The sequence below is a fragment of the Leucoraja erinacea genome, chromosome 10 (genome assembly GCF_028641065.1).
Source record: "Leucoraja erinacea ecotype New England chromosome 10, Leri_hhj_1, whole genome shotgun sequence".
In the NCBI taxonomy this organism is placed as follows: Eukaryota; Metazoa; Chordata; class Chondrichthyes; order Rajiformes; family Rajidae; genus Leucoraja; species Leucoraja erinaceus.
In genome coordinates, this window is record NC_073386.1 from 56,216,703 (window position 1) to 56,242,369 (window position 25,667).

General features: G+C 40.4%; 1 protein-coding gene across 9 annotated transcripts in view; it reads right to left on the minus strand.

Moving 5' to 3' along the window:
- Positions 1-25,667, minus strand: part of nek7 (NIMA-related kinase 7) — a 137,697-nt gene that overhangs the window by 28,774 nt on the left and 83,256 nt on the right. For all 9 annotated transcript variants that reach the window (XM_055642406.1, XM_055642405.1, XM_055642403.1 and 6 more), the window contains exons 7-8: positions 12,239-12,347; positions 8,415-8,522 (exon numbers count right to left, since the gene is read on the minus strand). In XM_055642406.1, coding sequence (XP_055498381.1) covers positions 8,415-8,522; positions 12,239-12,347 — 217 coding nt within the window. The remainder of the gene's footprint in view (positions 1-8,414; positions 8,523-12,238; positions 12,348-25,667) is intronic.

Here is a 25,667-nt window from a genome sequence, read left to right on the forward strand (position 1 = left end):
CATATATATATATATATATGTATATATATATATATATATATATATATATATATATGTGTATATATATATATATATATATATATATATATATATATATATATATATATATATATCAAGATCAATATAATTGTCATATGGACCCCTATAGGTCCAAATATATATATATATTCTGCAGCCATACATATACATATATATATAAATATATACAACATATTTACATATACATCCATCACATCGCTATGATGGAAGGCCAAATATACTATATCTATCCACTATATATATATATATATATAGAGTCAAAGTCATAGCCCATATATATATATATATATATGGCCATATAAAGCCACGCAGGGTGGTGCGAGGGTCGCATACCAGGTATTGGTGTTAGAGCCCCCGGCGTGCGCTCGCATATCCCACAGCCATTCCAAGCCGCGCGGGGCATATATATAGGCACATACAGGAGCTCTTCGACCCCGCATACATACATACATCGCCGTTGCGAGAGCCCTAAAGCGGTCTCCCTCCAGGATACGCGGGCTCCCGGTATCGCCATCCGCCATATATATATGCAGCCTCCGAATATCCGGAGTGTGTGTGCAGCAGTGTCCATATGTCCATATACATATGGACTCGGCCATATATCCGCTACGGTGAGGCGATGTGTTATATGTATATACATGTACTTCTGTGTGTGTGTGTGCATATAAATGAGTGTGTGTGTGTGTGCGATTTATGTTATACATACAAAATATAACAAAAACTATATACAATTTATATAGTTAGAAACCGAGGGGGGACTCCGAAGAGAGAGGGGGGAGAGAGAGAGGGGAGAAGAGAGGGGGAGAGAGAGAGAGGGGGGAGTGCTGAGAGGGGGGTGAGATGAGGGGCGGGGGAGAAGTGGGGAGCAGGGGAGGGGGTAGGGTGTGTGGAGGGGAGAAGGGTTTAGGGGAGGGACGGTGGGGGAGGAGATGGATTTATATATATATATATAAAAACACACACATATATATATATGTGTATATATATGTGTATATATATACACACACACACACACACATATATATATATATAAATCTAAAAATATACATATATAAATCTTGCTTTGCTCTCTCTCTCTCTCTCTCTCTCTCTCTCTCTATATATATATATATATATATATATATATAGCAAAGCAAGATCATCCACAATCAGTACCCCGTTCCTGCCATCCCATATCCCTTAACTCTGCTATCTTTAAGAGCTCTATCTAACTCTCTCTTGAAAGCAACCAGAGAATTGGCATCCACTGCCTTCTGAGGCAGAGAATTCCACAGATTCACAACTCTCTGGGTGAAAAAGTTTATCCTCATCCTAAATGGCCTACCCCTTATTCTTAAATACTGTCATTGTTCCCTAATGTGCCCTTTTGGTCAGAATTGAAAATATAATGCGTGGAAGAATCATGGAATAGAACTCAAGCTTCTATTCTCTCATATGCTTCAGCGCCATATCATACAGGTTGTCAAGTCTGATATGACATGATACACTTGAATTGGTCTTCAAGTCCATTTGAAGGAAAGCATACTTAACTTTAAGATTTGATATCATTTCTGCAGCATCTTTTCCCATTTTGGAATTCAGATGGTTAAAGTAATTTCTTCCCTAACTAAACAAATTTGAATTAAAAAAAACACTGCTTCATTAAGAAAGCTTACAAAATTTCAGATATTTCTGAGAAAATGCAATTTACATTAAGGTGTTAATGCTTACAATATTTTTGTTTAGTTTAGATACAGTGTGGGAACAGGCCCTTCAGCTCACTAACTCGATGCCGACCATCAATTACCTGTACACTAGTTGTATCCTATACAGTAGGGACAATTTACAGAAGCCAATTAACCTGCACATCTGCATGTCTTTGAAGCGTGGGAGGAAACCGGAGCACCTGGAGAAAACCCACGCAGTCACAGGGAGAACATACAAACTACGTTCAGGCAACACCATAGTCAATTCAAACCCGGGTCTCTGGCGACATAAGGCAACAACTGTACCACTGCGCCACTGTGCAGCCCCTACAAGGTTTAATAACCTGGAACAGTATTAGTTTTGCAGGAATCGTTTTGCAACAATGCTCTGTTTTAAAACAATCTAACTCCATTTCTTGCTTCCACCAAAGAACAAACTTTGGACAACCAATAATGAAATAAAGTGTGGGTGAAGCAAACAATAATTACAGCATATGCACATGTTCATAAGTTCTAGGAACAGAATTAGGCGATTCATCCCATCAAGTCTACTCCGCCATTCAATCATGGCAGACTTATCTTTCCTTCTCAACCCCATTCTCCTGCCTTCGCCCCATAACCCCAGACATCCTTTCTAATCAAGAATCTGTCAATCTCCACCTTAAAAGTATCCATTGACTTAGCCTCCACCCCCATCTGTGGCAATAAATTCCTCACATAAATACACATACTGTATGCTGTAAAATCTTTACTATATGTAACAAACTATCTAATTAGTAAAAGGAAAAAAGAAAAACACAGGTAGTTAAATAGTAGGGTGTTGTTGCTGCTGCACTGACCTAGTTAAATAGTAGGACTGAAGATGCAACTGCTCAAATCACTCATAGTTTAATTTAACCAAGATGGAAATGTTGATGTTCAACTCATAATTTTTAGCACCACCAATATCACATAAACAAAATGGCATTACTTCCAAACTACAATTCAAAGTTAAAACAAAAGCCAGATTCCCCATATTGTTGCTAATTTATCACTAATTCATTCCATCAACATATCTTTCCAAAATCTCTTTCCCCAATTCTATCCTTACAACTATTTATAGCACTAATCATTTTCAGGAAAACAAATACATGATTTGTGTGGCTTACTTTAAAAGTTATACATTCCTGCATGTTTTAAATTGTAATAATTTGGGAGCACCAGCAATTAACATATTTTACCCTACAAGAAACCAAATCACATTTAAGCAATTATTAAGCATAACATGTACTCAGCCCATATGAGTAGCAAAGGGTCAACAATGATCATCTTTTGTTACCATATGATGCTAATAATTGTCATTGAAGAACATGCAAGCTTGTGGATGTGGAGAATCCACATGAGAACCCACAGGGGGGAGGAAAAACATTTCACTATGCGGCTTCTCAGCTTATTGAGAGTCAGAGTAATTCCAAAAGTAGATTCAGAGAGGTAATGATAGTCGAGCTAGTCTTCCACAAATCTAAAACATTGAAACATTCAAACAACTAAAATTTTAGACTGGGGCATAGAACAGTACAGTTAGGAACTTGCCCCAGCCCGCAATGTCTATGTTGAGTATGATGCCAAATTAAAATAATCCCATCTGTCTGCATAACCATATCCCTCCATATCCAAGCCTCTTAAATGCCATGATTGTATCTGCCTTTACCACCACTCCTGGCAACGAGTTCCAGGCACACATCACTCTGTCTCTCCAAAACTCAGATTGCAATATAATTAGGGAAGCCCAGAAACAAAAACATGCATAAATATCCTTCTGTATTTTAACAGATCTTCCTGAATAACAGTTTGGGCAATAAAGCAAGCACTCATGCCCCTTATAAAAAAGATGATTGAAATTAAATGAAGATGAAAAGTTAAACATTTGAAAAAATGCACTCTTCTTGGGGCCAAAAGAATGGCAAGACTAATTGTAATGTATCAATACCTTATCAGGAGTAAACATATAGTGGTAACATTCAGACCCATTTAAAGTATGTAACAAAGAGAAATGATCTGACAAACTGCAAAACACATTATTGATTTTACTAAAGTTAGCTATTTCATTTTACTTCTGGGATGATTGATCTTCAACTTATGACCCATTAAGATTTAATAGGAACCCGAGGGCCAATTTTTTCTACAGAGGACAGTGGGTGCATGGAACATGCTGCCAGAAGAGGCAGTTGAAACAGGAACTATAACAACATTCAAATGACATTCGGACAGGTATATAGATAGGATAGAAAAGGGATCAAACGTGGGCAGGTGGGACAGGTGTAGGTGGGGCATCTTGGTCGGCATGGACGAGGTGGGCCGAATGGCCTGAGTGACTTTAATTATGTACCGGGTCATATTATATTGTCTGCCTGTTTCCAATAATATAAATTTATGGACATGTGAAAAGAAGGTACATCTAAAAAACTTCCAAACTGACAATCCAAAAAAACACCAGGTGGCGCCAGCAATGGCTGCCTTGCCAACAGTCTGACCCGTCCATCCCTTCTTTGTTGTTTTATAGTATGTTAAATGTATGTTTTAGTGTTCTATAGCCAACGATCTGTCTGTCTTTCATCTTTTTTGTTATTTTTAGTGAGTTTTAAAAAGTTTATGTTAATGTTCTCTGGTTTGTTTTATGTGAGGAGGGGATCAGGGGAAACTTTTTTTCAATCTCTTACCTTGCAGGAGATGCGATTGTTTCCCAGATCGTATCTCCGGTCGCTCTGCAGCCTAACACCATGGAGCTGGAGGCCTTGCTCAGGACTGACTTTGAGCTCCACCGCGGGGCCGTGGACTTACCATCGGAGCCTGCGATCCTTTGCCTGGAATCGACGCTCCAACTGCGGCCTGTGGATTTCACCATCGAGGAGCTCGCAGTCTCTGGTGGAGACTGATGTCGGGAAGCTCCAAAGTCGCAAGAGGTTCGACTAGCCCCAACCCGGGGTCTGATCGCCCGGCGCAGGGAGCTGAGATCCCCCCGACGAGGAAGCTTGATGGTCCCGACGAGTAAGGCACGATCGCCGGCTAGATCGTTCCGTCAACGGAAGGGGAGGCTCCCAACCGCGGGAGAACAGTCAGGGAAGAGATTTAATAATATTTTTTCAGCCTTCCATCACAGTGAGGAATGTGGTGGATGTTTATGTCAAAATGTATTTTATGTGTCTTGTTGCTTTTTATTGGTATGACAGTATGGCAAATCAAATTCCTCGTATGTTGTAAAACATACTTGGTTAATAAAGTATGATTATGATTATGATGATTTATGTGCAGGGGGGGGGAAGTTGGGCGGAAACTTTTTTTAATCTCTTACCTCGACGGATATGCCAATTTTTTTCTGTATCGTATCTCTGTCCGCACTGCGGCCTAACATCGAGGAGTTGGCGGCCTCTGCGGGAGATCGACTTCGGGAGCCTGCCCACTTAACACCGTGGAGCTTGCGGTCCCTGTCGGGGATCGACCTTGGAGCTCTAACCGTGGGAGCCTGCGGACTTTAATATCGTGGAGCTCTGGTTAGAAACCAACTTCGGGAGCTCCACGCCACAGGAGCTTCGACCGCCCCGACGCGGGGGCTTCGATCGCCGGCTGCGGGTGCTTCGATCGCACAGACTGCAGATGGTTCGACTGCCCCGACCGCGGAAGAAGATTAGACTTTATTGCCTTCCATCACAGTGAAGAATGTGGGGAATCCACTGTGGTGGATGTTTATGTTAACTTTTATGTAGTTGTGTGTCTTGTTGCTTTTTTTTGTATGGCTGTATGGTAAATCGACTATCACTGTACCTTAGTTGGTACACGTGACAATAAAAGACCTTTGAACCCTTTGAACTACTGAGGCTACACCCAGAGAATGTACCCCCATTCTCATGACACCTCAGGTGAGCCTTGCATCAACTTGCTTACCAGATACCAACAAAGACTTCCATTTAACAGCGAACAGAAAGCAGATTATTTCAATACTGTTTAAACTTTACAATGAAGGTTATTCCTTTTCAATGAAGACATCCAATGTGGGAACTAGAAGCCTTTGCTTCTTCCTGGAAACTGACTGATGTATTTGTTGATACCAATTCTTTAAAAAACAGGGCAGAGAATTTACAGACCGCAATCTTGTTGTGACAGATTACAATTTCAGTTACAAAAGGTGTCTTGCTGCAATGCAAAACTGGGTGGTGATAAATTCCAAGCTGAAGCTATAGAAAATAAACATACCTTTGAACTATCTTTAATCAGATTTTATCTTGCACTAAATGGTGTATCATTTATCTGTGTGCTGTTGACAGCTTGATTGTAATCATGTATAGTCTTTTCTTTGACTGGAGAGCATGTAAACAAAAGCTTTTCGCTGTACCTCAGCACACGTGACAATAATAAACTCCTAACTGAGTAGAAGCAGGAAATGACAGAGGTCAAAGCAGCACTCAGTTCACAGATCTGACTGAGGAAGGATAGCAGCTGGTTTTCAACAGGAGCCACTAAGCAACACCATTATGAGCAGGAATATCTATTTTAACCAGCATAAATGGTTCATATAGGTGTGCTGTTTATCACCCTCGACATCCCATCAGAATGCATATGATGAAAACTGCTGTTCATAACTTATATTCTCTAATTTAACCCATGAGCACATACTCGGGAGGTGGAGAAACCAGAGCCTCTTCTGACACATTGAACGTGCAAAACCAGAATACAACAGAGGTCATGATCAAATCCTGGTCCTCGGAGCTACAAGGCAATAGCAGTCATTGCTGCACCACCATCAGGTACCTTTTTAGGCATTAGAAATACAGCGCGAAAAAAGGTCTTTTGGCCCACTGAGACCACACCAACCAGCAATCACCCCGTACACGAGCACAATCCTACACATGAGGGACAATTTACAATTTTACCCACGCCCAACTAATCTACAAACCTGTACATCTTCGGTGTGTGGGAGGAAACCGGAACTTCCAGAGAAAACCTACTTGGTCACAGGGAGAATGTACAAACTCCACACAGACAGCACCCGTAGTCAGGATCGAACCCGGGTCTCTGGTACTGCAAGGCAGAAACTCTACCTCTGCACCACGGTGTCGCCCCATATTTGATCCCTTATCTATTTGAAAAATAAATGTTTTGGTTGTGTGCTCAAACTAGATTTCTGAACCAATAATAATCACCTCACTATTTTGGACCTTCAGGTGGACCCTGGAAAATGATATTCTCCTTGGTCCAATAAAGGGCCTGTCCCACTTTCCCGAGTTATTCACAAATTCTCCCGAGTTAGTCACGAATTCTCCCGAGTTTTCAAACTCGCAGAATGTTCGTAACGAGTCCATAGGAGGTCGTAAGAGTCCGTGGATATATCGTAGTGGTTCGTTATGCCAGCCGTAGGTACTCGGGGCATCAGGCAAGTCGGGACGTTTTTTCAGCATGATGAAAAATGACCACGAGTGAAAAAATAGCCCCGAGTACCTAGGGCTGGCATAACGAGCCTCTACGATATATCTACGGACTCCTACAGACTCGTTACGAACATTCCGCGAGTTTGAAAACGCGGGAGAATTCGTGAATAACTCGGGAAAATGGGACAGGCCCTTTACTTGAGATCTCCCTGCACACAATATACCAACTTGCAATAAGTGCTCCAACACATTTCACTTTCATATCCATATCTAACCAGCACAGGAACTATTTTGTTTATATTCAGGTTTAGGTTCATTGTGGTCACGTATACCAAGGTTCAGGGAAAAGCTTTGCTTTGCAGCTATTCAATCTAATCAGATATCATTATACATAAATACAATCAAGCCAATATCAAGTACAATGGGTTGAGCAAAGGAGAAGATACAGAGTGCAGAATATAGTTCTCAGCATTGTAGCGCATCAGTTCCAGAGACAGTCAAATGTCGCAATGAGGTCGAGGAGAATCTGAGCGCACCCCAGTTTACGGAAGAACCGGTCAGAAGCCTGAAAACAGAAGCTATTCCCGAGTCAGTTGGTGTGCTCTTTCAAGCTTCTGTATCTTATATATCCCCTGCTCTGTCAGAAAAATCAGCTCTACATTCCCAAGCAAGGAAGATAAAGGGAGTTTCAAAATATTTGAAATTGTTATTTGCAGTCCTAGTAATCCAATGTCCTACATATTTCCATATGGATTAGGACTGCTGAAAGCTGTGTATTAAATTTGTTCTTTTTAGTAGCTAGTATTGGGTTCTTTTATTTAAAAATTTTGGTTGAAGAAACAAAGTATTAGGTTGTCGGTGCAACCATGTTTTGGAAACACTGGAGGAAAAATAAGGAAGCAATGCAATAAAATAAAAGCTGTCTGATTGTTCAAGGTTCTTTGCATTATAAACTTCAGGAAAGATCAATGGGTTAGCTCAGCGTGCAGTTTTAAAGCAGTCTATTCATCATAAACTCTTTGGTCTTTATTACACTGTTGTGTAATCAGGGTTCTGTATCAGTAGCAAGATTGGACTTGTTACTTCCAGACATGCCCTGTGTAATGGCAAAGGTCAACGAAACAGGAAACCCCCTAACTGCACAATGAAATAGATAACCCAATAGTAGTCAGGGAGCCTGCCTTTTGCTGCCTACGTTTACAGCAGACACATGGTTTTGTTCACACTCTTAATGAAATACATCCCACTCCTGTAATTAGATGGATTCGTGTTGTGCAGGATTGCTCACCTAAAGAATGTGCTGCTGTAGTTTTCGAACTAAAAAACCTGCCCAAGCCGAGATCTCCCAGCTTTACTACTCCTGTTGCTGTAATGAACACATTAGCTGGTTTTATATCTGCAAGAGAACAGAAAGATCACATACATTTTGACGTTACTATTTTATGACACAAGAAATATTTCTCCGCAAGAGAACTGAAACAAGGGTGTGAATGATAACATACTTTCTTCTTGTTACTATATTTGCAACAAGAATTATTTCTCCACATCATGGATTTACACGGTGTTTTCACACAAAGAAAGCAAATTTGGCTTTTTCTAAAAGCAGTGGGAAATGGGAGAATGATTGTTTCAAGTTGGGACCTTTCTTCAGACACAATGATACACCTTTATCTGGGCAGTTGCGGATAAGTCTGAAGGAGGGTCCCAACCCGAAAAGTTGCCTGTCCACATTCTCCAGAGATGCCGCCTGACCCACTGGGTTATTCGCTTAGCTTCTTTTTCTGGCTTTATGTAAAATAGTGCAGTTGTTCCAATGCTCCTTGCCTGTAGCCGAGTAGATTATTATCCCTTGTGCGCCTATCCAATTCCCCTTTCCTTTCCACAAGACATCAGATTATAGAGTGATTTCACGAAAGGTCACTGGGTCATAGGTCTTCACGCACGGAGCCGCAAAATCCAACTGGGGTACATACGTCACTTCCGGTACATGTTATTGATGCTAGAAACGCGTACTTTCAAACCTGTTAAAAACCGCGAAAACGATTAGTTTTTGTTCTGTAAATAGCTGTGCAAGACGGGGTGACCGTGAGAAACAGTTATCCTACTTTAGAGTTCCAAAGATTAAGAAAAATGAAGGTAAAGAGAAGAGAGAGCTGAAGGGAAAATAACAGCGGAAGTTGTTGGCCGTGCAGATATAAAGATAGAAAATATCGGGAATTATCGCGTTTGCTCACTGCATTTCATCAAAACTAAGGCATTATTGATGTTTTGATGAAATGCAGTGAGCAATATCCCGATATTTTCTATCTTTTTATCTGCACGGCCAACAACTTCGGCTGTTATTTTCCCTTCAGCTCTCTCTTCTCTTTACCTTCATTTTTCTTAATCTTTGGAACTCTAAAGTAAGATAGCTGTGTCTCACGGTCACCCCGACTTGCACAGTTATTTACAGCGCAAAAACTAACCGTTTTCGCGTTTTTTAACAGGTTTGAAAGTACGCGTTTCTAGCATCAATAACATGTACCGGAAGTGACGTATGTACCCCAGTTGGATTTTGCGGCTCCGTGCGTGAAGACCTATGACCCAGTGACCTTTCGTGAAATCACCCTATATCCACTATGTAAAAATGTTTACCCCTAGTATTTGCCTAGATTTTATGCTCAGGATTATACTAACATGCTGCAGTGTTAAAGGATCGTTGCTATTGCTTCCTTTTGAACTGCCTCAAAATTATTTTTCTTCTAACCATATTTTCTGCCATTGCTGAAAACCTCTGCCTGATGTTGCCGAGATTGCAATTCCTCTGGCATAAGGGAGCACACTAACCAGTGCCCAAGCTGAAATAGAGATCATGGATAGGAGCTGTTATCTACTTTGCCTAGACCGCACTGAAAAAAGGATCAGTAAAATATTAATTATTGGTTGGCTGGCACGTTTTGGTTGGCGCAGACTCAATGGGTACAATGGCCTCCTTTGTCTTTATAAATTTTTCCTGAATCTGCAAATAACTCAAAAGATGGGACATTTCCAAACTTCATCAAACTCTCGTCCTTCACAATGTTGGCCTTATAATAAAATTGTCAGAGTGATATTGGTAAATTCTGTCAATTACCTACTTAAGGAATCTAATCTTATTATACTTACTTTTCTTTCATGAGGACAAGAGCTTATTTTCTTTCATGAGGACAAGGTATTCCATTTTTTAATTAAAGTGAATGGAGTCGACATCGGAAAAGGCTCTTTGGTCCACAATGTCTGTGCCGAACATGAAGCCAAATTAAACTAATCTCATCGGCCTGCACATAATCCATATCACTCCATTCCCTGCATATTCTTTCATGTGCCTGTCTAAAACCCTCAAACACCACAATCGTATTTGCTTCCACCACCACCCCCGGTAACACATTCCAGGGACTCCCTGTGTCAAAGGACTGGTCCGGCACATCTCCATTGGATGTTCATTTTCTGACCTTAAAGATATGCCCTCCAGGTTTTGACATTTCCACCCTTGGATAAAGATTCTGATCCTTTGTTCCTGATTCCCATCTACTCTATCTATGCCTCCCATCATTTTCTATATACTTCTAATGGTCTCCCATCAGCTTCTGATGCTCCAGAGAAAACAATCCAAGTTTGCCCAACTTCTCCTTAACTCCATATTAGTGACATTATAAAACCATAACCCTTTTCACAAGGTTTTCCCTGAGCTGTCTATCTTCTCAGAGGCTGCCAGGACACTCCAAATCATGTATGACATGCCCTCCCTAATTAAAGCGGTAAGGAGGAGAAAAGCTTGACTTAATTGAAATTTAGAACTGCATAGTGTGGAAGCAGTTACAATTGATTTGTCAGGATTTGAAAGAGGAAGAAATCAGATGAAATGTGTTGGCTGTGGCCCACTGTTTTGATCAGAACTTTGTGTTCACTTGCTCAAACTGAAGTGAAGCCCACACTTTTGCACACACAACAGGAACACTATTAGTCCAGGATTGACATTTGTGTGGTTCTCACCATGAAAATACTGCCAACTCTGGTGGGCTTCGAGCAGGAATGCTCAACAGCTTTATACAACCAGAGATCCACACATCACAGTATGGTATGGCAACTGCTCTGTCTCCGACCGGAAGGCATTGCAGAGGGTGGTGAAAATTGCCCAACGCATCACCGGTTCCACGCTCCCCTCCATTGAGTCTGTTCAAAGCAAGCGTTGTCTGCGGAGGGCGCTCAGCATCGCCAAGGACTGCTCTCACCCCAACCATGGACTGTTTACCCTCCTACCATCCGGGAGGCGCTACAGGTCTCTCCTTTGCCGAACCAGCAGGTCGAGGAACAGCTTCTTTCCGGCGGCTGTCACTCTACTCAACAACGTACCTCGGTGACTGCCAATCACCACCCCCCCCCCCCGGACACTTATTATTATTTATTCAAATCGTTTGCTATGTCGCTCTTCCAGGGAGATGCTAAATGCATTTCGTTGTCTCTGTACTGTACACTGACAATGACAAGTACAATTGAATCTGAATCTGAAGCCCATCAAACTAACTATTTGGCCTTTGGAGCCCTGTTTATACTACATGTATGCCAGTGCAGCTTGAATCTCCTTTATAAAAGAAATGTTTTTCTTTTAGTCAAACAGAATATGCAGCAAGAAGGATTTAACATTGCTTTAAATTAAAAAGATAAGTTTTAACATCCACAGTGAGATCAATACATTGGTCAATTCTTCATGAGCAAACTAAATAAATCAGCTACTGCCATGTGTGTTCCTGCGTTATTTATTATAAACTATAATACAATGCAGAATAAAAGGCTTCTGGTTTCTTTTCACTTGTCTAAACCTCAAAATCCTTTCCTCCCACATTATCTACATTTGTTCACCAACTCCTCCATAATCTTTCCACTAATTATCAGCGATTCTACCACTGGCATTGGAAAGAGCTGATTGAACTAAAAGGATTGATATCTACCCGCATGTCAGTTGGGCTCCACTAGCTGCTTTTGTCCTTTCTGCAGAATTTGTTGGAGATGTGGACCATTCCAATAACTCAATTCCCAGTGTTAAGACCTTGTCAGCATAAAGATTTAAAGTCTAGCATTACGTATATACGATACCTCTGTGCATGACACGCCGAGAATGCATGTGTTCCAAGGCACTGCAAAGTTGAACAAAGTATTTCCATATTGTTCTTTCTGGAATCAGCCGCTTTTGTTTCTTAAAATGCTGTAACAATTCAAAATAGGACCATAAATGGCATGCTATTATAATTTGGATAATACTGAAATAATAATATTAATTCACATGGCAATGTAAAGAAAATCCCTTTTCGGAAACAGTTTCTATTGGAAACAAATACTCTTGAAGTGAATAATTGACATTGGGTTTAGTTTAGTTTAGAGATATAGAGTGTAAACAGGTCCTTCGGCCCATCCACACTGACCACCAATCACCCCTACATTACCTCTATGTTATCCCACTTTCTATCCTATACACACCCATACACTAGTAATTACAGAATCCAATTAACCTGCAAACCTGCATGTCTTTGGCATGTGGGAGGAAACCAGAGGTAGTATAGATTGATACATTGGCAGTCATCTGTGACAATGCGAGATGAGGCTGGAATTGCTAATTGTATTAAATTATTGAATTAATTCATCCACTTCTCCCCGTAATACCACACTTTCCACTATGAGGCAGGACCAATATAACAAGTAAACTTAATACCACCTGCTGAAACTCTTGCTTCAGTTTTCTGGACAAAAAATTAAGATCAGGTTTGCCTTTAATATATTGCCACATATCGCTTTTGTTGTTTCACGGAATAAAAACCCATTCAATCCAACCTCAATTTCTGTAGACAAATTCTGGCCGTGATATTTAGAATGCTTTCTATTTCACATATCATTGCTCTACCCAATGTAAACATGTACAAATATCTTCTGATATTCTATTCATTAGTCCATTTCTTCCCCAAAACGACCAAAATTGCATGCATCATTTGTAGTTAATTTTCCTCTTTCCCTAAGGTTTGCAATGTGTTCTAGTTCGAATTTGCAGCTGATGTATTTCTGTAGACATTAAAACCCTCTTCAAGACATGTTTCCACACACACACTTCCTCTTCTTTGAGTGTCACATTGGCCCGGGCTACTGGATATTTGTCAGCTTTCCCTGCAGGCACTTCAACACGAATCAAACAGGTGTTGCCACTTCTTCCAAAATTGAATGTTTCTCATTTTTCATTTAATTTCCGCATCATATTTTATATTCTGTCATGGATTATGTACTTCAATCCCTTCATTCTGTGATTTGAGCTCCTCGCTTTAATTTTTGACAACCATCTTCGCTATCTACAATACCATCCACTTTTGTATCATCCACAAAATTTGCCAATTCTCCCTGTACGTTCTCATTCAAATCATTGATATAAATGACAAACGGCAATGGGCCTAACACCATAACCTTGAGGCACACAGGCCTCTAGTCTGATAAACAGCCTTCCATCATCACCCTTTGCTTCCTTCCATGAAGCCAATGTTCTATCCAGTTGGCTTTCTCCCCTTGGATCCCATGTGATCTAACTTTTCAGAGCAACCTACCATGCTGAACCTTGTCAAATGCCTTGCTGAAATCCATATATACAACATTACAGCTTTGCCCTCATCAACCTTATGGGTCAAATCTTCAAAAAACCCAGATTCGTGAGACACGATCTCCAATGTACAAAACCGCCCTTGTCCATCTAAACGCATGTATATCTTATTCCTCAGAATACTCTCTGGTACCTTTCTGACCACAGATGTTAGACTCACTGGCCTGTAGGTCCCAGGCCTTTCCTTGAACAAATAACAATTGGGTTATCAACGCTTGAGGAGTCCTGGTCTGTTTGTCCAAGCCCAATGTTGGGGCACCATCCCAATACCCTCCATACCAATCTCTGGGTTCCCCTCTCTGTATTCTCCAACATTACTTTTCGGACATCTACATCAAAAATACTTATGGAACAGCATTGCCATAATGGAATACTATGATAACTGGGTTGGACATCTTTTCAAATAATCGGACAGCAAACTTCTACAATTTAAAACTGATGACAGTGACATTGATGACATTGTAACGTGTAGGAATCTGACAAGAGCAAAAATAATCTTGCAATAATTAACAATGACAGAGGCAAGCTGGGAAGCTGATTTGTTGTTAATGTTGTAATATTTCTTTTGAAAAATCTCACAATATGCATGGGATTAACGGAACCACTTGGTTTTAGAGGTAGCAAAGTACATGCTTTTATTTTATACAAAAAGGAATAAGACTCAATAATGATCAAATATATCTTTAGAATTAGAATTGCAGTCCGACGAAGGGTTTCACCTCTGCATGTAAAGCACTTTGGCCAACGAGAGTTGTTTTTTGAATGTGCTATATAAATAAATGTGACGACTTGACTATTCCTTTTCTCCAAAGGTTGTGCCTAACCCACTGAGTTACTCTAGCACTCAGTGATACGTCGCCTATCCATGTTCTCCAGAGCTGCTGCCTGACCCGCTGAGTTACTCCAGTATTTTGTGTCTATCTTCAGAAATACACATCTGGACTTCCATGACATGCAGTAAATGCCAGCAAAATGATGATTGGGGAGGGGGGCGGGGTGGTATAATCTAAATACTATGTAAAAAACACCAAATATAATGCTTCTACTCTTTCAAAAGTGATATCAGACCACCGCAGACCAGCAGTCAAGTTTTGCCTCCCAGATGCGTTCTGCTGTGGTTTACATGTAAATTGTTGGTCAGCTGCTCTTCTCACGTTTCAAATACAATTCTAAGAAAGAAAGTTTTGGCATCCATCCAAAATGAGGCTTTGCATCTATTCTTCCCAAGGCTGCATTTACATATCAGAGGCTTGTTTGATGTTGGGAGGGTAAGGATATGAAACAGCTTTCTTTTCAGGAGGTGTACTCTATATAACATGTACAGCCAAATGAAAAAAAAAAACAAATGTATAAAAATTGCCATTTCTATTGAGACTGGAACAAAGGATTCTAAACAAAAATTGTGTAAAATAATATTGCATGGAATACGAAAGCAAATACTGCAATAGGAGGATGGAATACAATCCTATATAAAAGAGGAATAATGCCATTAGGAGGAATTAAAATTAAGTTCTGCAAATGATACCGGAGCATCATCAAGGGTTTCAAGAGTAATATCAACAAAACAAATGACTGGAGGCTGGATATTTTACAACTATTACAGCTACCGTGCTTCCGTAAAGTTTGGGACAAAGACCCATCATTTATTTATGTGCCTCTGTACTCCACAATTTGAGATTTGTAATAGAAAAAAAATTACATGTGGTTAAAGTGCACATTGTCAGATTTTATTAAAGGGTATTTTTATACATTTTAGTTTCACCATGTAGAGAATATAGCTGTGTTGATACATAGTCCCCCCCATTTCAGGGCACAATAATGTTTGGGACACATGGCTTCACAGGCATTGTAATTGCTCAGGTGTGTTTAATTGCCTCCTTAATGCAGGTATAAGAGTGGTCTGTGGATTGTCACCTTGTCGTGGTGTTGAAGCTTGTGTGGACCCGAGATGCTGAGAGTGTTGCCGTGTGGAGCTATGCTCCTGGTAGGGCCCCCCATGGTGGTACGGTCAAGGGGGAGGTCTCTGACAAAGAGCAATCCAACCAAGACGTCAACGGTGGAACAGGCGGAGGATGATGACTGACCTTCGTGGAGCCTCACAATGGCTGAGAAGGCGGTTGAAGGCTGCAGCAGTAAAGGGTCTCCGGTCGTCTTGGACTACATGCCACTAGATCCTGACCCAGATCTGTCAAGGACCGTGGGGTGGCTGTCTGTGCACCAGTCTTCCCACGTTAACAAAGTCACTCACAGGCATCCTCCATGTAGGGAATAGCACACTGGAGACACCCATGGTCAGCCATGACTGAAGAGGGCCTAAGAAAAAACCTCTCAGCACCTAGTCTTTCCTCCAGTCTTTCCATCACCTTTGGAAAATTTCATTGCTGTTTATCAACATGAGGACCAAAGTTGTGCCAATGAAAGTCAACGAAGCCAATATGAGACTGAGAAACAAGAATAAAACTGTTGGAGACATCAGTCAAACCTTAGACTTACCAAAATCAACTGTTTGGAACATCATTAAGAAGAAAGAGAGCACTGGTGAGCTTAATAATCGCTAAGGGACTGGCAGGCCAAGAAAGACCTCCACAGCTGATGACAGAAGAATTATCCCTATGATAAAGAAAAAACTCCCCAAACCACCTGTCCGACAGATCAGAAACACTCTTCAGGGGTCAGGTGTGGATTTGTCAATGACCACTGACCACAGAGACTTCATGAACAGAAATACAGAGGCTACACTACAAGATGCAAACCACTGGTTAGCCGCATAAATAGGATGGCCGGGTTACAGTTTGCCAAGAAGTACTTAAAAGAGCAACCACAGTTCTGGAAAAAAGGTCTTGTAGACAAATGAAACGAAGATTGACTTATAGCAATGTGATAGCAAGAGCAAAGTATGGAGGAGAGAAGGAACTGCCCAAGATCCAAAGCATACCGCCTCATCTGTGAAACACAGTGGTGGGGGTGTTATGGCCTGGGCATGTATGAAGGTACTGGCTCACTTATCTTCATTGATGATACAACTGCTGATGGTAGAATTCTGAAGTGCATGGACACATCCTATCAGTTCAAGTTCAAACAAATGCCTCAAAACTCATTGGCCGGCAGTTCATTCTACAGCAAGACAATGATTCCAAACATACTGCTAAATCAACACAGGAGGTTTTAAAAGATTAAAAAATGGTCAATTCTTGAGTGGCCAAGTCAATCATCCGATCTGAACCCAATTGAGCATGCCTTTTATATGCTGAAGAGAAAACTGAAGGGGACTATCCCTCAAAACAAGCAGAAGCTAAAGGGCTGCAAAACAGGCCTGGCACAGCATCACCAGAGAAGACATCCAGCAAATGTGATGTCCATGAATCACAGACTTCAAGCAGTCATTGCATGCAAAGGATATGCAACAAATTACTAAACATGACTACTTTCATTTACATGAAAATTTTCCAAGATGGTGGCGCTGCCTTAGCAGCTGCGGCTCGCCTGCCGTCCGTCTGTTTTTTTTCTTTTTTGTGTTGTTCTTTTGTCCTGTTTTAGTTATTTTTTGGTTTATTGGGTTGTGTATGTGTGTGGGTAGGGGGAGAAACATGTTTCGGTCTCTTCCTTCGGGGGGATGCGACTTCTCTTGTCATATCCCCCGTCTCCACCTGCGCTGAGGCCTAATAGTCCAGCCGCAGCAGTCCGACTCCGGAGCTGTGGTGTTCTGACAGTAGCGGCGACCCGGCCTCGGAGCAGGGGCAGCGGTGACCCGGCCTCGGAGCAGGGGCAGCGGTGACCCGGCCTCGGAGCTGGGCAGTGTTCCGGTGGCAGTGGCCACCCGACCCGACCGTGGGCCCAGTGGACGACATCGTCGGGAGCTCATATGTTGGTGACCTGTTCTCCGGAGCTCCGGCAACAACAGCTGCGTCCGCTGGACTGGAGGGCCACAGCTTTGGCAGCTTCGACCACCACGGGGCGCGGAGTTGAACCGGCCCGTTCACGGAGCTCTGAATCAGCCGCGGGACTGACATTACTTACCATCGCCCGGCAGGGTCACAACATCTGAAGCCTGGATCGCCTCGGCGCAGAGGGAGAATAAGAAGGGATGAAACAAAGACTTAAAGACTTTTGCCTTCCATCACAGTGAGGAGGTGCCTGGTGAACTCACTGTGGTGGATGCTAATTTGTGTTTATTGTTTGTTTTTGTCATTTTTACTATATGTAGGACTGCAAGGCAACAAAATTTTGTTCAGACTGCAAGGTCTGAATGACAATAAAGGCTACTTTGACTTTGACTTTGCTGTGTCCCAAACACTATGGTGCCCTGAAATGGGGGGGTGACTATGTATAAATATTGCTGTAATTTCTACATGGTGAAACCAAAATGTATAAAAATGGCCTTTATTTAAATCTGACAATGTGCACTTTAACCACATGTGATTTGTTCTATTTCAAATCTTAAATTGTGGAGTACAGAGGCAAATAAATAAATGATGGGTCTTTGTCACAAACAATACGGAGGGGGCTGTATAAATACAAAAAGAAGATAATTAATGGATGCTTACATTTTAGCTTTGGGTGTTACATCAATACAGCAATATGAACCGGTAGAAAATATAAAGCTCAAGATTCCAACACTAACCTTCCTATTCAACCACATCGACTAATGACTCTTAGTTAACTGGAAATTATTCAACTAGTATAACCCTGATGATGGGGTCTGCAGCCTGCATTAAACACATTTGGATTCACCAAATCCCTTCTACTTTAATTGGGATTAAATGTTAATGTAGGCTGTTATTATAATGCAGGTCTAAAATTAACAAAGTTGCTTCTATTCTTGATGCATATTATTTTGAAAACAGCATGGAGATTAAAACCCGATGGATATTTTGATATTATATTTAATGACGTGATGCCTGCAATTTTCATGTATAGAACCTAGAAAAATAATTCTTCTCTGTGATCATAAAGATTTATGCATAGAGGAAGTATTTTCCTGCAAATTTAACATAGCTCAGTTATTTTTGATATAGAATATGTGCCCAACATGCAGCCGCACCAGTACTGTATATGATTTGAAGCATATACATTAAAAAACATTACTATCTGAATATATAGTGAGCCTAAACATTGCTGGACTATTGCGATTCAGCAATTGTGCTGCCTGCCGACAATAGAAATTAATAACCTGACACTCAGATAACTGGTTTGGATGCAAGAGTCAACTGTTAAGCAAAGTGAAATTTATGGATCTGCAAAAAGAGATTTATTTTTTGCATTTAAAAAAAAGTGAATGCATTTTATTCATAAAATTACATTTTATTTGCTATCTTTTTATCTGAAGAAATACTGAGCAAGGCTGGTTTAAGATGGCTCTTGACATGTGGGAGCACTCTCTTCACAAAATTATGCTAGAAAATAAGCAATTTTCGATGCAGCAGCTGTCTTGCAGGCATCAAACTACGGCAAATATAAAAGGAGAATAAAAGAGACCTTAGATAGACACAAAAAGCTGGAATAACTCAGCAGGACAGGCAGCATCTCTGGAGAAAAGGATTGGGAGACTTCAGGTCGAGACCCTTCTTCAGACTGGTTAGGGATAAGGGAAACGAGAGATATTGACGGTGATGTGGAAAGAAAGAATGAAAGATAAACAAAAAAGGCAATTAAAGATATGCAAAATGGTAACGATGATAAAAGAAACAGACCATTTCCAGCTGTTTGTATGGTGAAATTGAGAAGCTAGTACAACTTGGGTGGGGGAGGGATAGAGAGAGAGAGAGGGAATGCCGGGGCTACCTGAAGTGAGAGAAATCAATATTCATACCACTCCAATTAACGTTCAACCTCATTCTGACAATGGAGGAGACCGAGGCCAGAAAGGTCTGGGTAGGAATGGGAAGGAGAATTAAAGTGTCCAGCAACCGGGAGATCTGGTTGGTTCACGTGGGCTGAGCGAAGGTGTTCCATGAAAGGTGACAAGAAGTAAATCTTGATGGATAATTTTTACAAAACTAGTTTAGATTATAAAAAACAACCATGCCAAATGAATCTCTGGAATATGCCATTATCGGGGCAATTAATTGTCAGGTCTTCATGTCCAATAAAAGGCAAATTCGGCAAGGGATTGCGAAAGGATATCCAACCATAAACACCCAGAGAAGCCTCTCAAAGTGGACCACAGTCAAGAACGCAGCAATATTTCTACATTGGTTTCAATGAAAGGGGAGAAGGGGACATATTAAACAAGGGATCTCTGGAAATAATCAAAAAGACAAGAGCTCACAATCTAAAGTTCATCAAAATGTGAATGTTAAGGGAGTACAACCTGAATAGCGCGCGGGTCAGAGATTTAGTCAGCATGGAATTCACTGCAAAGTGGGAAGGAACTAATGGTTGGCACTAAAAGCAGATAAATAATAATCCTGTTAACGTGGCCCTGGTTAAGTAAATTAGTGGTTTTCAGGTGTAAAGCTGAGAGAGCTGGTGGATATTATTCCAGTGATTAGAAGCATAATGAAGACTGTAAATACCTTAGTCTCACACAGGTTAAAGCACAAGCATCTTTATTGTCTAGTTCACCATCATGTAAGCAGTACATCACACGTTCAGTCTACTGCAGCTACTGAAGACAGTAGGCAAGTTCTTACACTAAATCATATATTTAGGCGGAGTTATAATTACTAAGCATTCTGATTGGCTAACATGCAATAGCCAATCTACAAAGACCTTGGATCCTTTCAATGCACATCCTTTCTTTATATGAAATATAATCCACACATACAATCCTCCTCACATCCAAGAATACCACATATGCAGTAAACTTTGTCAACTGAAAAGCTCAAATCCAAATTTTTTATTTTGAAAACCAATTGGTTGCATTTCAGAAAATCCATAAGGTCTTAGGTGCATGTCATGTTCTCAGGGACATTCACACAATCTGATGCATCTACAGGCCAAGAAATAATGGCTAACCACCAGGCAGATCTGTTGTACCAGGCAGATAGCACAAAACCGCATCATGCTTTCTAAATCATAATCACATCTAAATATCGGAAATGTATGTTTGTATGATGTATGTCCAGTGGTGTATCAAAGGACCAAAGTCCACAGCATTGTACAATTTAATTAATACAATGAGTAAACGCAACGGGAGAAATCAAATAATATGGGACAGAACAGTGTGGTTCCCTGTGGGTTCAAATGATTCCAAATTGTTTCTGTGGGACAAATTGCAGATAAAGTCATTCACATGAGGGATACAATTCAGGGACAGTTTGTTCTCAGCTGTTAGCAGCCAACTGAACCATTCCATCAACAACTAGAGAGCAGTCCTGAGCTACTATCTACCCCATTGGTAACCCTTGGACTATCTACGATCAGACCTGACTGGCTTGATTTGGCACTAAACGTTATTCCCTTTATCATGTATCTGCACACTGTGGATGGCTCAATTGTAATCATGTATAGTCTTTTCACTGACTGGTTAGCATGCAACAAAAACTTTTCATTGTACACATGACAGTAAACTAAACTAAAAGTTGCAGTTGGAAATATCTTCACCTCAGAGAGCAAGTCCACTGACTGAACTTCAAAATTATTGGATCTCCCCCAGATTAACAATCTTTCTCTCCAATGATTCATTTGGGTTTGGTTACTCATTTCAATTGTTTTATATTGTGATTACCAAAATTCACTTTCATAGCTATACCTTGCCTGGGCAAATGTTTCTTACTGCAATTTGTCTCAGTTAGCAGAGACCAATCTCTGGTTAAATGGCAACAAAAATAAAAAGACTGAATTCAACCCTGAGAAGGGTGAAGTAATGAATTTGATGAAAGGAAACGAGACAAGTGGTATGAAGCCAACAGTCAGATTTACATTTATCAAAACAACTGATCAACGGAAGCAAATTACAAAATAAAATAAAAAATGACAATGGTGCAGCGGTAGAGTTGCTGCCTTACAGCAACAGAGACTGGGTTCGGTCCTGACTATGCGTGCTGTCTTTAAGGAGCTTGTACATTCCCCCTGTGACGGCGTGGGTTTTTTCTGGGTGTTCTGGTTTTCTCCCACACGCCAAAGACGTGCGTGTTTGCAGGTTAATTGTCTTCTGTAAATTCCCCCCGGTGTGTAGGATAAAACTATTGGTGATCGTTGGTCGGCACGACTCAGTGGGCCGCGGGGCCTGTTTCCATGCTGTATCTCTAAACTAAAACTTTGATAATAAAATAAGCTCAGTGCTAAGGAATATTAAAGGAAAATATAATTTTTGCCTGATCTTCTGCTGCTTGGAAGAGCGTCCATCCATGCAGTTAGGTTGTGCACACTGCAGGCTGTTAAGGACAAAGGAGGCACATGTAACCCGACAGAATATTTTGTTCCAAACTTTTCCTTTCAATGCCAGAATATGTATCTGGTATGCTATTACCACCTGAGACCACAGGGTGGCAATGGCAAACAGTCTGAAAAATATTAATTAAATCCACTTCCTAATATAATACATCCATTACCATAAAAACGACAATGACTGGAAAAAACAAAGTTCCTCAGTCCTCCATACAAAACATGACCACAGTGGTAAAATCACTTCAAAAACCAATCATTTCCAGAGATATTCGGCCCGCCTAATTATGAGCATCTTCTCTGGCTTAAAGCGATTATTTTATTTCATTCGTAAACAAGCAAATCCTTGAAAAATGAGAACATGCGACGTCTTGACAAGATGCTCATGGACTAACTTCCCAATTAAGTGCACACATGTACTAGTTGTAGCCACAAACAGGCAGTACTAAGGAAGGTGATTTGTAAATCCCTGTGGTGCAGATGCAAGTCCAAAAATAAATAAATGTTGCTGGTACTTCCTTCACCAGGTGTGAAACATCTGGAACTTGTGATACAGTGGATGATGTTGCGAGTTTGAATGTTATTATGGGCCAGCCAATTTACTGGAGCGGAACACAATAACAACATTGTGTAGGCAGGAACTACAGATGCTGGTTTACACCGAAGATGGACACAAAATGCTGGAGTAACTCAACTTGTCAGGCAGTATCTCTGGAGAAAAGGAATAGGTGGTGTATTGGGTTGAAACCCTTCTTCTCAGTCTCACCCTCAGTCTGAAGAAGGGTCTCGACCCGAAACGTCACCTATTCCTTTTTTCCAGAGATGCTGCCGGACTGGCTGAGTTACTCCAGCAATGTGTATCCATATTCACAATAACAATATTATTTTCTTGACAAGAATTTTAATAAAATTTACAGACAAGTATATCCTTTTTTGAGGAGATTGGGAAACGGTTGGGAGGTGAAGTTAAGGAAAAAAAGGAAAAAAATCCGGAATGAAAATAACATTTTAGGTCAAGAAGCTCATGTAAGTGGGCTATATATGTAATAAAAAGAACCTGTAGATGACGGTTTATAAAAAGACACAATATGCTGGAGTAACAGTGGGTCAGGCAATATCTCTGGAGAACATGGATAGGTGACATTTAGAGTTGGGAGTGAAGAAGGGTCCCAACCTGAAAAGTCACATATCCATTTTCTCCTCAGGTGCTCCCTGTCCCGCTGAGTTACTCCAGCATTTTGTGTATCTCAAGTAAGTGGATAATCACTTTAGAGGAGAGACAAAAACAAAACTGAGTTTCACAATTATGCAATTTCTGCAAATTTGAAGAATTCTTGTTCTAAAAACAAAGGATGTCCTTCTTATATTAGTTAGAACTTACTGGTTCCCACTATGTTGGTATGTTACAATACTTACCTTCAGCGGCGCTGCAATTCTGCCACTGGCCGTGTGCGCGATTTTGGCGTCAATGAGGGGCGGGGGGGGCAGCGGGGTTAAAACGCGTTTTTTTTCCTACCTTGTCCTGGATTGTATTTGGTTGGAGTGCAAGCTTTTGCTGAAGAATCGTGCCGACGGCTGTTCTGTGTATTTTTTTTTTTTTTTTTTTTTTAAATCGTCCAACTAGTTCATTACTGGAGTCATTTTAAAATCAGCTTCTAAAGCCGTCAACGCCGACGGATTTCATGTAGGTGACAGGTAAAAGAAAGCCGTTTATTTTTATGTATAAAAGTGGTCCTTAAGATGCCTTTAGTTCACATTTTAAGTTGTAAAACAGTGATTTAGTCCCCATACGAACCGGCATGCCGATATGGGGGTCTAACTCACCGCAAACCGCAACGTTCCAAATGATTGCGTTCCAGAAAAACCTGCTCGCAAAATGATTTAAATGGCCATTCATTTACAGGTATTAAACATTAAATTCCTTCCATTTGGCCTATAAATCCATGACAATGAGATTTAAAAATTATGTTATATTATGAATTCTTGTGTGAATGTTATTTGGACACTTAAGCTATTTAAAAATGTTAATCTATTCTTAAGAAATGTTCAGATCTAGTAATTGAATTTTGTAATTAGCTACAATTGGGTAACTAACTAATTATATGCTTTAATTTCAAGTCATCTAAGTAAGTGTTTCATATTTGTTTCAGAATGCTTCAATCTATAATAACTGAATATTTATTTTAGTTCTCTTAATTTTTAAGAAAGTTATGGCCATTTGACTGTCCTCGGTCACAGCTTTTGTGTTAAGTCAATGGAAAAGCAATAGGGAACAAGATGCTAATTTCCAAGTATGAAAATGGCCATAACTGTTTTAATACTGAAGATATGAAAGTGAATTAGGTGACAAATTAAACTTCTTTTTATGCTTTATCTGATGGGATAAATTACAGACTTGAGTTTTAAAATCTCAAAATTTTGTAACATTGCTACACTATGTTGTCAATATTATGTATGAATTGATATTCAAGTCATAAAAGTGCTTTTTGTTGAGGCAGAATATATATCCTGACAGCATTGCCCTGGCAATGAGTGACAAACAATGCCAACTTAGCAGCTGCTGACTCCTCTGCTGGAGATTTGTATCTACTATCAGAGCAGGCTCTCTGAGCCTTCATAAAGTATCCCACATCCTTCTGATTGCCAGACAAACAAAGCTTAAATAAAAGCTCCTGCGGTCAGTCAACAGCGGAGGTTGGCAACAGCAAACCACATTTCAGTGCTATTTTCCAAAATGACAAACTATAAAATATTGAAGTAACTAAAGAAAGGTGATCTTTATTGAGGGAATAACGCCAGTACCTGTACTAAGAACTGGTAAACAAAGTATAATGTAGAGAACACTTTGGCGAAAGTCCAAGATCAGGAGCAGCTTCTTCCCTACAACCATCAGGCTATTAAACATCACAACCTCCAAATAAATACAAATAAAACATTTTTACATTATTCTGGGATTTTACAGAGTACTATGTTCACATATCTGCTGTGCTGCTGCAAGTAAGAATGTTGTTATTCTGTTTCGGTACATATGACAATAAAATACTGTTGTCAATAGCAATAATCTGTTTAGTTTAGTTTATTGTCACTTGTATTGTCACTGTTTAGTTTAGTTTATTGTCACTTAAGGTACAGTGAAAAGCATTTTTGTTGCGTGCCATCCAGTCAGCGGAAAAACATGATAACATGATTACACCCAAGCTGCCCACAGTGTACAAACACGGGATAAATATGACACGGTAGATGCCTCTTAATTTTATCATCTGTTAAAATGCTGAATCTCTAGAATACACTGCCCAGAGTTGTGCAGCATAGTTCATATAAGTATTTAAAGATGAACTAGATAATTTTCTGAAAGATTGGGGATTAAGGGCTGTGAGGATATGGATAAGACGTGAAGCCATCGGCCACGATCATATTGAATGGGGAGGAAACAAGCCTGAGGGGCTAGCTGACCTACTCCTGCTCCTATTTTCTTGCCACAACTCTATAATAACAGATGTTAACATGTATAATATTTCCAACTGGTGGTTACATAAAAAAGCTGGAGAAACTCAGCGGGTG